This window comes from Amphiprion ocellaris, chromosome 15, assembly GCF_022539595.1.
Source record: "Amphiprion ocellaris isolate individual 3 ecotype Okinawa chromosome 15, ASM2253959v1, whole genome shotgun sequence".
In the NCBI taxonomy this organism is placed as follows: Eukaryota; Metazoa; Chordata; class Actinopteri; family Pomacentridae; genus Amphiprion; species Amphiprion ocellaris.
This window is the reverse complement of record NC_072780.1, coordinates 2099971-2117106: the sequence shown is the minus strand read 5'-3', so window position 1 is coordinate 2117106 and position 17136 is coordinate 2099971. Positions and strand designations below refer to the sequence as shown.

The 17136-nt window shown below is 38.6% G+C and overlaps 1 protein-coding gene across 1 annotated transcript in view; it reads right to left on the bottom strand.

The window, feature by feature from the left end:
* Positions 1-17136, bottom strand: part of si:ch211-264f5.6 (carcinoembryonic antigen-related cell adhesion molecule 5) — a 35416-nt gene that overhangs the window by 15700 nt on the left and 2580 nt on the right. Inside the window, exons 3-8 of the mRNA XM_023262482.3 lie at positions 14192-14355; positions 12861-12987; positions 9835-10113; positions 6408-6686; positions 5948-6202; positions 4685-4802 (exon numbers count right to left, since the gene is read on the bottom strand). Of these exons, the coding sequence (XP_023118250.1) occupies positions 4685-4802; positions 5948-6202; positions 6408-6686; positions 9835-10113; positions 12861-12987; positions 14192-14355 (1222 nt within the window). The remainder of the gene's footprint in view (positions 1-4684; positions 4803-5947; positions 6203-6407; positions 6687-9834; positions 10114-12860; positions 12988-14191; positions 14356-17136) is intronic.

Genomic DNA, 17136 nt, shown 5'->3' with positions numbered 1-17136 from the left:
TCAATAATGCTGACTTAGCACCGCTATGTGAGCGATTATCCATGGCAAACTTAGCTAAACGGTTCTGCTACTGTCGTGGTTAAATGCAGAAAGCGCTATAATTAAACTCTGCAGCATGAAGAGCAGCAGCATGTCTGCAGATATTCTAGTGCCTGGACGGTTCTCATACCTCTGTCTGCCTCACACAGGAACATCTGACTGTCTGGAGGTTCTGACTTTTTAGATTTCCAGCTGCACTAAAAGCTCGGATGTGTCGTCGTTTGATGATAAAAACCAACACAAGCAGGTAATCTGCTGTTTGTGACATCAGTGGGTTAAAGCTGCTCTCTTTAGAATTGGATCACAAAACTGGCTCAACAGGTAGATCGCCATGGCAACCACACCGCAGGGCTAACCTGCTCCAGCGCAGGGGAGATCTGACCAATCAGATCACTGGAAATACAGAGCCGCCATTCCTGCAGGACTCTGACAGGGACGCTAGGACTTACAGCTACCTAGAGCTCAAAATCACGACTGATTATCTTCTGGATCAGTCGATTAGTTGTTTGCTCCATAAAATGGAGAAAAATGTCAATCAGTGTTTCCTAAAGCCCAGAACATGTCCTGCTTTGTCCACAACCCGGAGATATTCAGATTACTGTCACTGAGGAGGACATTTTTCTTTAAGCGATTTCTTGATTATCACAATAGTTGGTGATTATTTCAGTTGACAACTTTTTGAAAGATCAGTTTAATTCTGAAGCTTTACAGTCAGACGCATTTCCGGTTGTGTGAAATCAAGTTGCAGATCCCAACTGAAACGATCTCAGCTAACATTTATTAACACAGCCTTTCAGTTGTCATGGAAACCCCAAACAGAAATCTAAAGTCCTCCATGATCCTCTCAGCACCACCAACATGGAGGCCCACCAGGAACAAAGGCCTCCTGTCATCACCGCCGACACCTTCAGACGGAGATGAAGGTAAAAGACGAGGAACAAAACCCGACATCAGAAGACCTGAAGGACTGAACATCACCACACAGACAAACAGGGTTTCCTCCACTTTTAAAGTCTTCCAGAGAGGCAGAGAGCTGTTTGTTGAACCGCCTGAACAGTTTATAACACGTTTTTAATGCCAAAGGTCAATAAAAATAGAAAATTAACATCTGGTAACACCTGTGGAAAAAGGCTGTACATGCTGCTACCAGTTTGTTTCTATTTTTACTGAATAAATATTTAAGGAAATTCAGCTTTTTAAAAATGAATTAAGACATTATAACTGTGTTATACTGAGCAGAAGACATTTCTGAGTTCTCTCTACTTCTAGTCATGGTTGTTTTATCTCCATAGAGGAGCAGGACTTTATACTGCAGTGAAAAATGAAACCACAGTGAGGAAAAGTGTCACAGGAGCAAAACACATAAAGAAACTGATTTATGATGGGTGAATTTTCAAGAGCCTAAAAAATTTACATGAATTTTATTCAGACTGAGGAGAAAAAATATCAAAACTATCTATTTTCAATAAATTTTATCCCTAAAGAAGTCTCCCAGATGCTGAAACAATCGACCTGAGTGTGAAAAATCATTTTAAATTTATAATGAAACTATGAAACTAATCATTTCTGAAAATTACATTTTATCTCGAGCCTCTACCGCGAGTTTCTGTCCTCTTTGTAAATCCATGTAAAGATGTAAAAGGAGACAGAAATTATTCCACTTTTCTTCATCAGCAGCTTCAAACATCTTTGGATCTAAACCTCCTGCAGCTTTTTTGAAACTCCCGGTTTCAGATATCCAGAGCGAGGAATGTGAACATGTTGGCTGGTCAGAGGCTGTCACTGACTCATCTGGTAGGTGTTTGTTTCACTCCTCAGTCTGTTGAAATGCGACAGGATGCAGCGAGGATTGCATCACTGTTCAGGTGTGAACTGCTGTGATCTGCTGCAACTTCCTTTAAAGGTCTTTATGAGCACATCTGGTGATTTCCCTGAGCGACACCAAGCCCTTCCGGCTGATTATTTCTACTGGAAATGACTTCAGAGGGTTTGGGTGTTTCCTGTGATCAATTTAAACAGATTTTCCTTTTTTCTTGTTAACCCTGTAAAACACACTGTTACAAAAATACATTGGTTTTAATTTTTTTATTATTATTTTTAATTATTTATATCTAAATAAATATTATTTTTGCCATTTTTTCAAAATTTCAGTTTTACAGATTATAATATACACACACACGTGTGTGTGTGTGTGTGTGTGTGTGTGTGTATATATATATAATATGCAACATAAATTTAAAATCTTTAATATAATATACAATATTTTTGCCATTTTTAATTATTAATTAATTTATATATATATATATATATTAGTTTTTGTAGTTATGATTTTTTTATTATATATATGTGTGTGTGTTATTTTTGCTATTTTTTTCTATATTTGGGATTTACAGATTATATATAGAATATCTTTTAATTTATTATTATTATTATTATTATTAGTAGTAGTAGTAGTAGTAGTAGTAGTAGTAGTAGTAGTAGTAGTAGTAGTAGTAGTAGTAGTAGTAGTAGTAGTAGTAGTATTTATATACAAATATAATAATAATATAACATATTATATATATATATATATATATATATATATATATATATATATATGTTATTTTTGCTATTTTTTTTTCTATATTTGGGTTTTGCAGGGTCAATCTGAACCTAAGTGAAGCCTGTCTTTCACAAAACAGGCTCATTCCTGAAGCATTATTTTAAGGGCTTCTTATTACAAAAGCTGGATTCTGTTGAGAAACAACTTTGACACGGTGACAGGAATTTCCGAGCAGACACGTGGTGTAAATTCTGTCAGCTGTGACAGATGTGTGGCGGCCCTGAATGTATGTGTGTTTACATGAGTCTGACATGTTGCAAGATGTCAAGGCGTGAAAGGAATGAAGAGAATTTCTTAGAAGGTCATGAAGTGTCGGACGTGACTGAAAAATATACAGACACAAAGGAAATGACAGATATGTTAAAGATACACAGAGAAGGTCGATAACACGCATTTCTAAACCGTACAGAAAGGAATTTTAACAACAGAGTACTGGTAAAGCTTTTTGTTGTGAAGCACAGCAGCACAAAATAACCCAACCACCACAACAAGAGAAATAACTACTTGTATGCAAACTCTAGCTCATATAACACACATTAAGGTTTATCTCAACCTCCTCAAAAGTTGAATGACTGTGCAAGAAAGAGATTAGTGAGGGAGGCCACCAAGACTCCTATGACTCCTCTGAAGGAGCAACGAGCTCAGCAGCTGAGATGGGAGAGACTGTGGATAAAACAACTGTGAGATGTTGTTGCTGAGTTCTTTACCAGACTCTGGAGTCAACTAGAAGAAGGTTCTTTGGTCCGATGACACCAACAATAAACTTGTCCATCATTATGCTAGATGGACACCAAAACCTGCACATCATCACAAACACACCATCCCACCATTATTCAGTCCCTCCAGGAGTTCACGATGTTGCGATCGCACCAATTCACACGAATGCAACCAATCTCCATGAGTTCTGCGTGACCTTGCAATTCTGTCCAATCACCGCAACTTTCCACAATCTTGTCCCGCCTCCCGTGAGTTCCACCAATCATAGCAGTCCAAATGTAACGCAAACATAACAAAAATTACTGCTGAAGACGGTGAAAAACAACAACCCGATGTTCTTTACCAAGAGAACTGTGAACATGGGAGATGATTTGTTTTCAAGACGATAACCTGAAGCATCCAGCCGAAGCTACACAGCTGCATCTACGAAACACTGACCTCAACAGGTTGAATATTTATGCAACCATTTATCTTATATTTGTGATGAATGGGTATACCTCGGTAAAAATCAGTGTTAACTTTGACAGGAAAAGGATTTTTTGTAAATTGAACATGAATCAATGTTGAAAAGCAAGAAAAGAAGAAAACTTCCAGGTTGGGTGAATACTTTTCATAAATACTGTCTATCCAACCTGGGCTGCCGTTCACTCAACACCACTCCAAACGTTGCATTCAGTGCAGTAACCCAGGCCATGTGGAAACTATTAGTTCCTTTATTTCACACAACTGAATGTCTATCTTTACAGTTACTATATCGCCAGATTTAGAATAATTACCAGCTATAAAGTGCACCAAACCCAATCCCAGTATTTCTCTCTTTAAAGGAAATCAGTTTCTAGCATGTTTCTGAGACAAAGGGTCAGTATGACAGACACAAACACACCCAAAGACCACAAACAACACTGGCCTAAAGTCTTTATCCTGGTTGGGGCTGGTTTCTTGGATCCAATGATGATAACTCCTACAGATAATTTTAACAACAACAAGTCTTTTGTCTGTTCCAACATGACAATCGATTCCTCCGTGCCCCAAGCCACTTCCACGGATTAATGGATTTCCAAGTTTGGTTTGACTTGAACTCCATCAAACTACTCTGGGATGGAGTGAAACAAATTCTGCATCCACACTAAAACGTAGATACACAGAGCCTGACCTTATCAGCCAACGTCAGCGCATTAAGCCAGGAAACGTCTGGTCGGCTAAATAATTAAGCAGAAAGATTACCGCCCAGAGACCTGACGTGGAGCTCTTGGAAAAAACAGACAACCCTGACTATCTCGTCATCTTCAGCCACATCTTCAGATATCAGAAAACAAGAGTACTTACGGTACTTTCTGTCGGCAGTAGAAGATTAAGCCGATGGCGGCTGCGAGAGCAACGAGGACGCCGATGACGATTCCAGCGATGGCTCCGTCTGAGAGACCTTCATCCAACGCTCCCTCCTCTGGAGAAACAGGATTTTGTTCATCTTTAGGAGATCAGAACATTCTAGGAAACATTTCTCAACACATACAAACGGATCGTACGTTACTGCAAACAAATATTTCCACTGTGCACCAAATACTAGTATGATTCACCGAACCAAAACCACGCAGGGAATGACTGTAGGGTGAGTAACTTCTATGGAAGCGATCAGTACTTCTGATAATGTACACATCAACATTACAATCAACATGTTTGTTGCAGCTCTACAGACGATACTGAGCTAGCATGCCAATAAAAAGAAAAATGCCAGCTGCTGAGTCATGACAGGCCAGATTTCCTTCAAGCTGAGAGATGATGAACGATACCAAAGTATTCCTGTCATGTTAGCAAAGCTCTCTGTTGTTTGATTTTAAACAAGATAAAAAAATAAATATTTAAAAAGTGCACAGAAATAAACTCTGCATAACTCAGGACAAATGGAAAACTTTAACCCTCTGGCTACGACGGATGGTTATCCCTAAAGGCATCAAACGAAAACAAAAAAGAGAAGCCAGTTCGTCAGGAAAATTACTCAAATCAAAGCCTAAAATCATCACATACCAGCGAAATCACTTCATTATACAGGTCTCATTAAAAAAACAAAAACAAATATGAAGTGTTTGCAACAGATTCTGCAAAAAAAACCACACAACCGACGGTCACATGATAAAAATTCTGTGACTTTTCAGCTGAACTGCAGGCTGTGTTTTACACAGAGCAAAGAGGAGAATTTATTTTTAATTAAAATAATCTTGAGAGCAAACTAAAACATAGTTAATCAATAAAAATAAATTAAACCAGCATGTTGTTGGACGATACATTCAGCACGGTGAAACACATTTCTAGAGCTGGTACAAAGAGAAGTAAAAAAAAAGTGTGTAGAGGTTGGACAAATGCAAATATTACAGAATCTATAGTATGTAGAGCCTACAAGGAATTTCACTTTTAATTTTACATTTTTTATGGTTGTTGGTATTATAACTGAGCCCAAAATATGAGCCCAAAGTGGCGAAAAATACCCAGAAACTGCCTGGAATTCAGAGGTTTAAATGGGCTGCTAATGCACATTGACAGTGCGTCCTTTTAAATTAAATCCAGGTTTGGTGCTGCAGACGTGGAGCTTACCTTTGACAGACAGGAAGTGGCTGGCTGTGCTGGTCTTCCCGGTGACGTTGTTGTACGCCATGCAGGTGTATGTTCCCGTGTCTTTGTACATGGCCTTCTCGATGACGTACTCCGCTGTTTTGATTTTAGTTTCCGAGCTGTTAAACTTCCAGATGTAGGTGGAGGGAGGGACAGACTTGGCGGAGCAGGTGAGCGTCACGGTTTCGGTCACCTCTACGGCATCTTCACCTCTCACCGACGCCGGCTCAGGACCAACTGCAAATGGAAAGAACAATGCATCTTTAAGCATTCTCCAGGCAGTGCTTTTCTTGCATGGGTACAGACACATTTTTATGATCCCCTGAATGTAATAAAAGTGCAATAAAATGAAATCACCACGGTTGCCAAACACACGCCCAGAAATCCCGTTAATGTAAAGCAGCCCTGCGAGTCCAGGTCTCCTAGCAAAGCAAACACTCACAGTTGACCACCATGGTGTAGACGGCCTCGGCGGTGTTGATGGGGTTGCCGAGCAGACACATGTACTTCCCATTGTCCTCTTTCTGCAGCATGTTGAAGAACACGGAGCTCATGTTGTTGTAGTAGACCACGCGGGGGCTGGCAGTCAGCGGTTTGCCGTCCTTCAGCCAGGTCGTGGTCTTCACGGAGCCCGCCGCCGCCTGGCAGGTCAGGTTGGCCGTGCTGTTGCCGGCGATGAGTACTTCAGTCGGACCGGTGATATTAACGCCCGTGACGGCCTCTGTGTACATTCAGAGGAGAGAGAGAGATGTTTTACTTCGGTTTTTGCAGTTTCTTTTGATGCACATACTTAATAGTTTCAGTTACATCATGCTACAGATTGTTTTGTTGCTTGAAACAAAACTTTTTAGGAGTAATTAACAAGAGAATCTATGTCTATCTTGAATTTCCCTCAGGATTAGGAAAGTATCTATCTATCTATCTATAGTCATCAGACATCAGAAGTTTCACTGTGAAAATATATTTTTTCCACATTTTCAAACTTTAAAACGGGTCAATTTTGACCCACAGGACGACACGAGGGTTAAACGACATGATTAATTAACTGTTTAAATCAGAACCACAGAGGTCTGGATGAAGAGATCTGGATGAAGAGATCTGGATGAAGAGATCTGGATGAAGAGATCTGGATGACATCCAGAGCAGATTTCAACTGCCTTTGCTAACGTTGAAGCATATGAGAGCGGATCAAATGATTCTCAATATAAAAAAGGTCATTATTCAGCTTTTTATGAAAATATTCTTCATCTTCAATACTGCCCTACAAAATCACTTCAATTATTTTACTTTAGTCATCTGGTGGAAATTCACAGTTCAGTTTTTTCCAAAGAATCTCCCTAAAACAGGTGAGAAAGCAGTGAAAAGTAGTCAAACATTAACAAACATTAATGAATGAATCCAGTTATTTATTGTTGCATAACACAGTTCAGAGTTGATCCAAACTCCAACTATTTGGATCAGAAATACTCCCGAGGAATCAGCCAGTTATCAGCCTGCTGAGGTGTTGTTCTTATCACAGCAGGGTGTACTAAAGCAAGACCATGAAATAAAAATAACTCCAATTTTCTATTCACGACACCAAGAACCAACCAACTGTTCCTCCCTTCCTACTGTAAAATCACTGATCTCATACTTAAGGCTTAACTGCTGTTTAAACCTGCCAAACCTGCTTTGAGTCACCAAAATAAAATGTTCAAGTCACTTCTTTCTTCATGCACTCCTCCTCTACTTCCTCTCTCATAAACCAAAATGAAAGAAAACACAGGAAGTCTTCAGGGCAGAATGTGAGACCAACACAACGTCCTCCAAAAGAACAAGAAGAAAGAGATTCCTGGGCAGTAAATTAGGGACGGCACAGGTTGTCTCTGAGTGTTACGCAACATTTCAGCAGCTCACAGGTACAAACGGATGAATGTGCTGTGGGTCACCACAGACTGAATGTTTGGAGGCGTTATTATGACTAATGGGAGTCCGTTTAACAGTCTTGTACTTCCAAGGCACGTCGTTGGTGAACTGCTGCTTTAGTCTGAATACTTGCTTCTGTGTTGGTTTTGTGTAACCGAGCTGTTGAAATGTAACGTCTCATATTACGCAGTGTTCAACACCACTTATACAGTAAGATGTGTACTGATAGACGAGTCACTAATGCTGGACAGGTAATCGATTTCAGGCTGCAATTTGAAACTATGCAATTAGAAAATTAGAAGTTTAGGATTTACCAGGTGTGGCTATGAACCCTCTGAACTCCAAAAGACACTGATGGGGTCGAAAGGCACGTTAACTTTTAAAAAGTCATCAAAAAATGGTTCTTGAACTACCCACCTGTGACTTCCTGTTTTATCTGAGAAGTTAACCAAATGTAAATTTGAAATCATCGTGATATTTCATCCAAATCACTGTAACTTGCAGCTCTAATCTAAAATCATGCAGGTCCGCTAACCAGATTCTATAAAAAGCAAGAAAAATCTGCTCTATGCAGCACAACTATGACCAACAGTCACGTTATACGTTTATTTAATAGGGACAGAACAAGAAGCATTGTTACAATAACTGATGCCATATTCATAGGTCAATAGCTAACAGCTAATTCGGAGACCAGGTCCCGCAGGTTAGAAGACTTTACCGACTTTCAGCTGAACTGCAGGCTGTGTTTGCACAAAGCAAAGAGAAGACAACTGTGGAAACTAATTAAAAATAGTTAAATATCAATAATATGTAGTTATTTAACTACACACCACAGATATTTATATGTGTAGTATGTGGAGCCACCATTATTAGTTTTCTCTCGTATTGGTAACACCTGTGGACACTTGGAACAATGCTATACAGTGGTGGAAAAAAGGATTCAGACAACCTTAAAATTTTACACAATCTCAAATATTATCATGAAATATTTGTGGAAACATTTTTTTTTTGGTTTCCAAAGGTGTGGCTGCATTAAACAGACACAAACAAACACACATGATATTTATTTTCTTTATTGTTTACAAGAAAAACTAGCAAAACTAAATTCTACCAAAATGACCCAATACTCAAAACTTCTTGTTTCTATGGAATCAATCAATTTGAGGTTTTAACGGCTTTTTAAGGATTTGTTTAGTATTATGGCTGTGATCGGACTAAAAGAAATTACACTTTCAGACCTGAGAGCGATTCTTAATGCAATATTTCACAAACGCATGGGGAGTCCGAAAACTTTTTTTCCACCAATGTACACATTGATTTCAGATTTTTTTTCAGTTTGTGTAAAACAAATAATGAAAAAAAAGGTCTAACTTTAACTCTTTTTTTTGCTATTTTATATAATTTATAGAGTTATTCTGCACAGAAGACATATCTGAGTTCTTTCCTTCTTGTCATGGTTGTTCTGTTTCCATAGAGGTGCAGGACTTCATATCACAGTGGAAAACAAAAAGATCAATAAATGCCTGGAAACTGCATGGAGTTCAGAGGGTTAAACATCTGGATTCTCACATTTTGTCAGTTTTAAATGTTATTTTCTATGTTTGTTTTGTATAAATAGACACCAGCTGTGGATTAAAAATCAATTATTGTGACTGATTTTAAAAAAATGTCACACAAGCTTTATTTCTGATGGAGAAATGGAGGTAGATTTTCCTTGCTGAGGTCTTCACAAGCATTCAGTTAACTGGAGAAGCATGCAGAACCCCCGGAAGCCTGCAGAAATACAAGTTTCTGTACTTATAAATGTTTGTAAATGGAAAACAGAGCAGGCTGCTTCAGGAAGTTTTTTGGGAATGGCCTTAACTCTGGTTCTTCTAAAGAATACCTCTCTTTTTTTGTTTTATAAGGGTAGGTTCAGGTACATAAACTCCACATCTGCCTCCACACTGAGCTGTGTTACTCACCTATCACAGCGAAGGCAACCGGAGCAGAGGAGACCATGCGCCCGGTCTTGATATTCTTGACCCTGCAGGTGTACTCGTCCTTTTCCATCCCGAGTCCGTAAGCTTCGATGTCCGACAGAGTGAGGATGGGGCCCGGCACCTCCATCAGGTCCTCCTTATGGTACCAGAAGAACTGAGGGGCCGGGTAGGACTGGGCCGAGCAGGTCAGGTTGAAGTCGGACTTGGACCTGATGTACTCTGGAAACTTGGCAGGACTGATGGTGACTTCATCTGGTCCATCTGTGGAGCACGAGGAGAACGTTCAACAAGACTGGTCCAGCCTGCAGGTGTGAAATATTCAGGTTTTGCCGTTTTTGGAACTGACTTTTAATAGCCTCTGCTGCACTTTTACTGCATTTTTACAGTTTTTTAGCCTTTTAAATTCTTATTTATATGCACCTGTTTTTGCAAATGTCTCCACGATACGAACTTTAATGCATTAATTATTGTAAGAAATTTGCTTTTTGTTTGGCAGTTAACATTCTCTGACCCCCGTATCTCAAAGGAACAATAAAGTTCTGTTCAAAGTGAAGGTAAATAATGCAGGTTTTTAACAATCTGAATGTTAAACAGTTTCTGGGTGTGTTTTCTCATTTTCACTGCATTATAAAGTCCTGTACCTTCGCTGATTATTGCAAAAAATGGAATCTACACATACAGAATTTTTTCTGTTATCCACAGGAGTTATCAACACTAGACAAAAATGTTAAATCTTTACTATTTCTATTTTCAGCATGTTTCCATTCTTCTCTCATGTCTGCTCTATAAAAAAACACAGTCTGCAGTTTAGACAAGTAGAATGAAGCGGTTTTGATGAAATATTATGATTTTAGGCTTAAATTTGCCTCCTTTTTCCTCACAGAACTGCGTGTTAATAGTTCAAGACTGTCACAAAGTTTCTGTTTTTGCATTTTTGGCTGATATAAGGTGTCATGTTGGTGATTATTTTCACCTATCAGCAAAGAGAGTTTATTGGTAAATTTTAAAAACATTTGTTGACAGAATATCTGGCTGTTTTTGCTCAGATGTTCAGTGTGACCTGTAGAATATTCAGAGAGTCTGAAGAGTTTGAAATGTGCAGGAACCAGCCTTCAGACATCTCTATAGCTGTTGTATTGTCATATTTTGGAGTCTCATACTTATGTTCCTGCAAGAAAATAAGATTATTTTCAGTTTGAATATTTTTAGTCTGTAGACGATCCGTAATAATAAATCAATAATGGTGGTTAACAGGTTCACTTAACATATTAAGCAAAAACAACAACAAAAGACTCTTTATTTTTAGAAAGATGAGCTACTGTTTCAGAATAAACTCAAAGACACATCAGGAAAACAGCAAAGGACTGAAGAGCTTTAAAATATGTCATTCCCTGAACATATATTTGAATATTTTACTCGAAGACAATGAGTTGTCATGTCATATATGTAACTTTTACATCTTTCTAAAGGCACAAAATGTTGTAAAGAAGGGATTTTCTGACTTGATGCACACACTGAACAGCAGATTAAACCCTCCTGAGCTGCGGCGGTAAACTTTAGATTAATTAATAACAGGGTTGAACAGTGGTCGGTGTGGTTTCTCGCTGCCTTTCAGGTTAGTCATGGGGAAGGAGTGGAAGTGCAGAGCGCTGTGTACACAGTGTGGTGAGGGAGCGCCTCGCAAACACAACGCAACCTGAAATCAGCAGTCACAAGACTGCAGTTTACGCCTGGACAGCCTGAAAGTCTCAACAGGAACGGCTGCATGAACACTGTAAAATCTCCTGTCTTAGTGGGATGCTGATTATTATGACACATGACCTGTTTGGGTGTGAGGATGTGGCAGAGACTGACTCAGGTGTGACCTTCCTTTGTTGGCCGACAGGTGTGGAGTTCATTCAGTCAGGTGCAGCCTCTCAGACAATGCAGACTAACTGAAAAGGCTGATAAATGTCAAGAAATGTCCGTGCAGAAATGCCAAATATGCAGGTGTGCTGTTGTGCACTCACCGTTAAATTTACTGTTAGTTTATGCACCAGCCAGCACTGAAATGTTGATTTTGCTCATTTAAAAAGCCTCAATTGCATGGAATTCTTTCAGAAAACTTTAGTCTGTGTGACTCCTAGAGGCTTCACTACAAGCCGCTACGTAAAACGTTGAACCAGCATTAATGACCCAGTTGATGATTAAAAGAAACAAATCATAGTACAATCCAAACTTTCCTACGCCCCTATGCCTCCCTAGGGCCTAGGACGATGCTCATTGGATGCATCTTTCACTTATCACAGGCTATGATGGTGTTTATCAGCACTGAACATCTGTAGATAGACTGCTTTAATAAACACCCAAGTTTCTTGGTGAAAAAATAACAAACCAACAAAACAGAAGACAGCAGCCGTTACTGGAATGTACACCACATCTTATCCTTGTGTTGAGTATGTTGTCTCTAATCTTGACGAATGTGGGAATAAAAATTTTATCCAAAAGGTGACACAAGAGGAACTATTGTGAAAAACTTCACTAACATCCAAAGGGTTCATCCTGTGTGGAGCGAGAATCTGCTCAGTATTTTAATGACATTTTACCATCGAGATTGTGAAAATCCATCTGTATAAAATGATATTTACTGGGTTTGGCTTGTTGATATCAGTACATGAAATAATATGCTATTACTAGTTACCAAGTGGTCAAAACTCCACATGGAAAACTTTGATTGTAGAAATAAATGAGAAAACTTGTACCGAAAAAACTAATAAAACGTTGTGCAACAAAAAATGTCATGCAGACACTGGTGGAGCTATTGGTAACCTGTCCACTACATAATCCAAAGGGTTCATCCTCAGCAGAGCAAGAATCGGCTTAATATTTTAATGACATTTTACCATCTAGATTGTGAAACTCTGTCTGCATAAAGCAATATTTTAGCGTGATGGTGATGTCCTCCTTCGTCTGATGTCTGTCACCGCTCACGCTAATCAATTAGCTCGTCAGCGCTGTGCAGAACTTACAGTAGACGGTGAGGTTGAAGGCGGGGCTCTTCTCCATCTCCAGAGGGTTAGCAGCTGTGCAGTAGATAGGACCGACCAGATCTGTCCTGAGGATGCCAGTGATGGTCAGCATACTGGACGCTTCCTCCTGTGACACAACAAACCAGGAAATATTGATGAATACAAACTGAAATCTGACTGATCTGTGGGCCCATTTTTTCACTGTAATATTTAGTCCTACACATCAATGGAAACAGCACAACTGTTTCTGAAAGTAGAGAAATTTCAGAAACATCTTCTGTGCAATATCACAATAAATCATCACAAACATTCAAAAATGAGTTGAATTGCTATGATTACTTGTATTACATAAATTGGAATCAACATGGACAGCATTTTTCCAGGTGCCCACAGGTGTTAACAATATTGGAAAACAATAAATGCTCTGGATATTCAGTACTTTTAATTTGCTTCCATATGTCTCTTCCCTCTGAGTCAAAAATAGCTCCATAAAATCTGGTACATTATTGATCAAATTTAAATGATGATGTAAAATAAAGTGATTTTGATGATTTTGAGCTTAGATTTGGTAAATGTCCTGACATCATATCACAGATGGGGAGTTCAAGGACCATCAGAAAGTTGAAAATCAGGCAACTCTTTCCATTTTTACAGTTTTTGACTCTGATAAATGGTCATTTTTTTTAGAAGAGAAAGCAACACATACTCTGCTTTCCCTTTGTATTTGTGCATTGTACATATAACAACATTCATTCCTGCTAATGTTTTTTGTACTAATAAAATTATTTTGATGTTACTCTCAAATGTACATTTATTAATGTATTGTCACACTTATTTATTTAGTTAGCGTATTTTATCTTTGAGAGTTGTTCACTCTTGATTCTTGTCTTTAAACTAAGAGGTCTGTTTGTTGGTCTGGGATAGTTGTTTATAGAGACAAGTTATACTGCTTTTATGAAAGCTTTTGGGGGGAAATAATAAAAATGCCAACTGCATTCCAATTGCACTGTATGTCTTGAACTTACTTAATAAAAGTATGTTATGAAAAAAGAAAGCAACACACTCAAACAAGAAGGTGGGTTTTAAGGTTCCGAGGGTTAAATAACATCTGTGACGCAAATTATTTGAATATTTCAACATCTGTCACGTCAAAATAAAATCTTTGTTTTCTAGACATTGGAAATAAGTCAAGCTAAAAATTCAGTGTAATAAATTAGCAAGTAAATAATACAGGAATTAATGACTAATAGCTTGAAAGTCAAGAGAGTGAATGGAAGAATAGGAGGCTACAACAATGTAGAATTAATACTGGAAAATGGTTATAAACTAACGTCTTTCAGCGTCAGTCGCTTGCCGTCGGCCACTATCGGCGTGGAGCCGCTGGTCCAGGTGAACTTGAGGACGGAGCCTTTAGCAGAGCAGTTAAGAACCACTGTGCTGTTGTGTTCGAATGCTTCAGAGATGTCTGACTTGATGAGCACATCCGAAATCGGCTCTGGAGGGAAACACATGAGGAAGAGTCGAATTAAAAGAACAGTATAAATTCCCAAAGACTAGACTCCAGAGACATGCCGACACAAAGTCAATAAACACATAAAATGTCCTTCTGCAACCGTGGCAGTCCTGCAGTTAATGTATGCTTTTAATGTCAAATCAAAACATACTCCATTTATCTTTTAAAAAATCGAAATAATATCAATTTCCACAGCAGTTACACCCGCAGAGGTGTGACACTCATCAGTCTGCTGCTGAGTTTTACAGAATCTGGTCAGAGATTGTTTTAAATGACACGTGCAGAATAAAGTGATGATATGTCACTTTTTATTTAGCTTAGATTTGGTTATATTTTTCCAGCAGTCCTAGTTCAAGGATCATCAAAAAGCTAAAAACAACAGACAATTTCTTCAGTTTTTACAGCTTCTGGCTCTAATAAATGGTATAATTTTGGCATTTACTATAAAAAGACATTTACGTAATTTAAACCCGTTTGCAAGATTTGGGATTAAGGCACAACATTGCAGGTGAAAAGGGTAAAAAATGTATTAATGGCTATCACCATTAACCATCTCCAGTCAACTATTTTCAGTTAAAAAAATTAGTTTTTTGTTAATTTTGCAGATGAGCTACTACCTTTGTAAAATGCCCACATTTGCAAAAACATCAACAAGCAAAATCTTAATTTCGGATGAACTTCAAACACAGTATATGGAAAGGAATACAACTGGAAAGCTTGGTGTGTCCGGCTGAAGTGGACAGTAAAAGATTCCCGTTTTGTAATATTCCATACACTTTTATTGAAAACCACTGTATAAAGGCAAACATTTTGGCTAACTCTCGGTTTATTGCTTAAAGTTGTCAGTTGTGCAACGTACGCAGTGATTCCCAGCTTTGGTAATGTTCCCATCTGCAGCAATAAAAACTTCTCTAGCTGGGCTCATGGAAGTTGTACTTTATTAAAACTGAAGGTGATCAAAAGTGATGTCTGGGGCTGCAGCTAACAACTGTTTCAGTTTCATTTGTTAAATCTAGAATCAGATCATTTTTCCTCTTTTAAATAAAACGGTACTCAAACTGATAAATCGATTATCAGCACAGTTGGTGATTAAATCGATAGTTGACGGCATATCAAAGCAAACTGGCAAATCAATCGGCAGTCACACAGTGGTGGAGATACCATAAACTTGCAGTGCTTAAATTATCCAGGAAGCTCCAAATATCAATCATTATTGAGGAATTTACAATACAAATGGGAAAAAAACAACATCCTGACCAGAACTGTTAAACTGTGTATTTTCCCATCTGGTAAAGTGTGTGTGAGATAATTCTTACCATTTTGCTTACATTTGAAATGAAACGGAGCTACAAACACAACTGAACTTTCTAAATCCAAATGTAAGTATCTCCACTGAGGCGTGTTCGGGTGGATATTTCCATTGAAATGAAAGCAGTCATTGGCTTTGTTGATGAAATCCTACTACAAATGAGCAGGCGAGAGATTAAACGTGGGGGTGGAGGATTTAATGTTGTGCTCGCCCTAGGCCACTTTGCACAATTAAAACTGCGCTCTGAAATCAACATCTGAATTCAGTGAATGAAGACGTCAAAGAAGCTGCAGTGGCTCGACCTGACGGACTCGTTCTCAGTAATCCTGGAGCTCTGACTCTAAATGCGCCACCTGTTTATTGGTGATTGGGCAACGGCAAGTGTGTGTGAACAATGTGAAGGAGTGGCAACCAGTTCTGACCTCCAACACTTCATCCAATGTCTCCACACAGTGCAGACTATAGAGGTGAATAGCTATGATCCGTTTTTCCTGCTGTGTTTAAACCACACTGCTCTGAAGGGACATTAAGGATGGATGTTGTTGGGAAGAAAAGAGACTGCAGAAGACAAACACACATGCAGACAGTGCTGGGTTTGTTGGTTTTACTGGAGCATAAAACGTGTGTGAATGGGAGTCACAAAAACAGTGTGCACGCCTCGCTGCCTTTGATAATAAAGATTCAATCTGACATAACATAGCTGACATAAACCTGGAGACATTTACAGTATCAAAGACAGCTGAACAACGCTGCAGCAATCAGTCGATTCATCTGTCAGTCAGCGATAATTTCATTAAATAAATCCTGGGTTCACTAAGCTTTCAAGATGAAATAGCGAACATTAGCAGCCTCTCAGCTATCTGGAGTTTTTGATTTTGTCCCTGTAACCACCTGTTGAATTGTGATGCCATTTTCACACAACGTTCAACACTTTACACATTTTCCAAATAGTCATACAAAAAATCAGATTAAGCCTCTGAACCCCAAAACCCACAAGCAGGTTTGAAAGCCAAATTACCATTTTTTGTAAAAAACAAACAAAAGAAAAACACTAAAATGACACGAATTATCAGCCAGAAAGAGAAAGCAAAAAGAGAAAAAATGGGTTAATGTTTGTACTTCCTGATGTTCCAAAGCTAAGCTTACAATTGTGTTATAGGATCAAAATCACTATATTCTACACGCCTATTTAAAATGTTGGACAAAACTAAAGCATTTGCATCCGATTTGTGTCCTTTGGCAAAACCAAAAACCCATCAGTGACTGTGACTTTGTGTTTACAGACTGAGGTGAAAAGTATAGAAACTAATTTAAAATGCAAGTAGTAAAATATGTATTGTATGTAGAGTTACCATCTTTACCCTATCAATAAAACCTGTGCAGACTTTGAACAATGTTGATGATTAAAAGAAACAAATCATAGTACAATCCAAACTTTCCTATGCCCCCCTAGA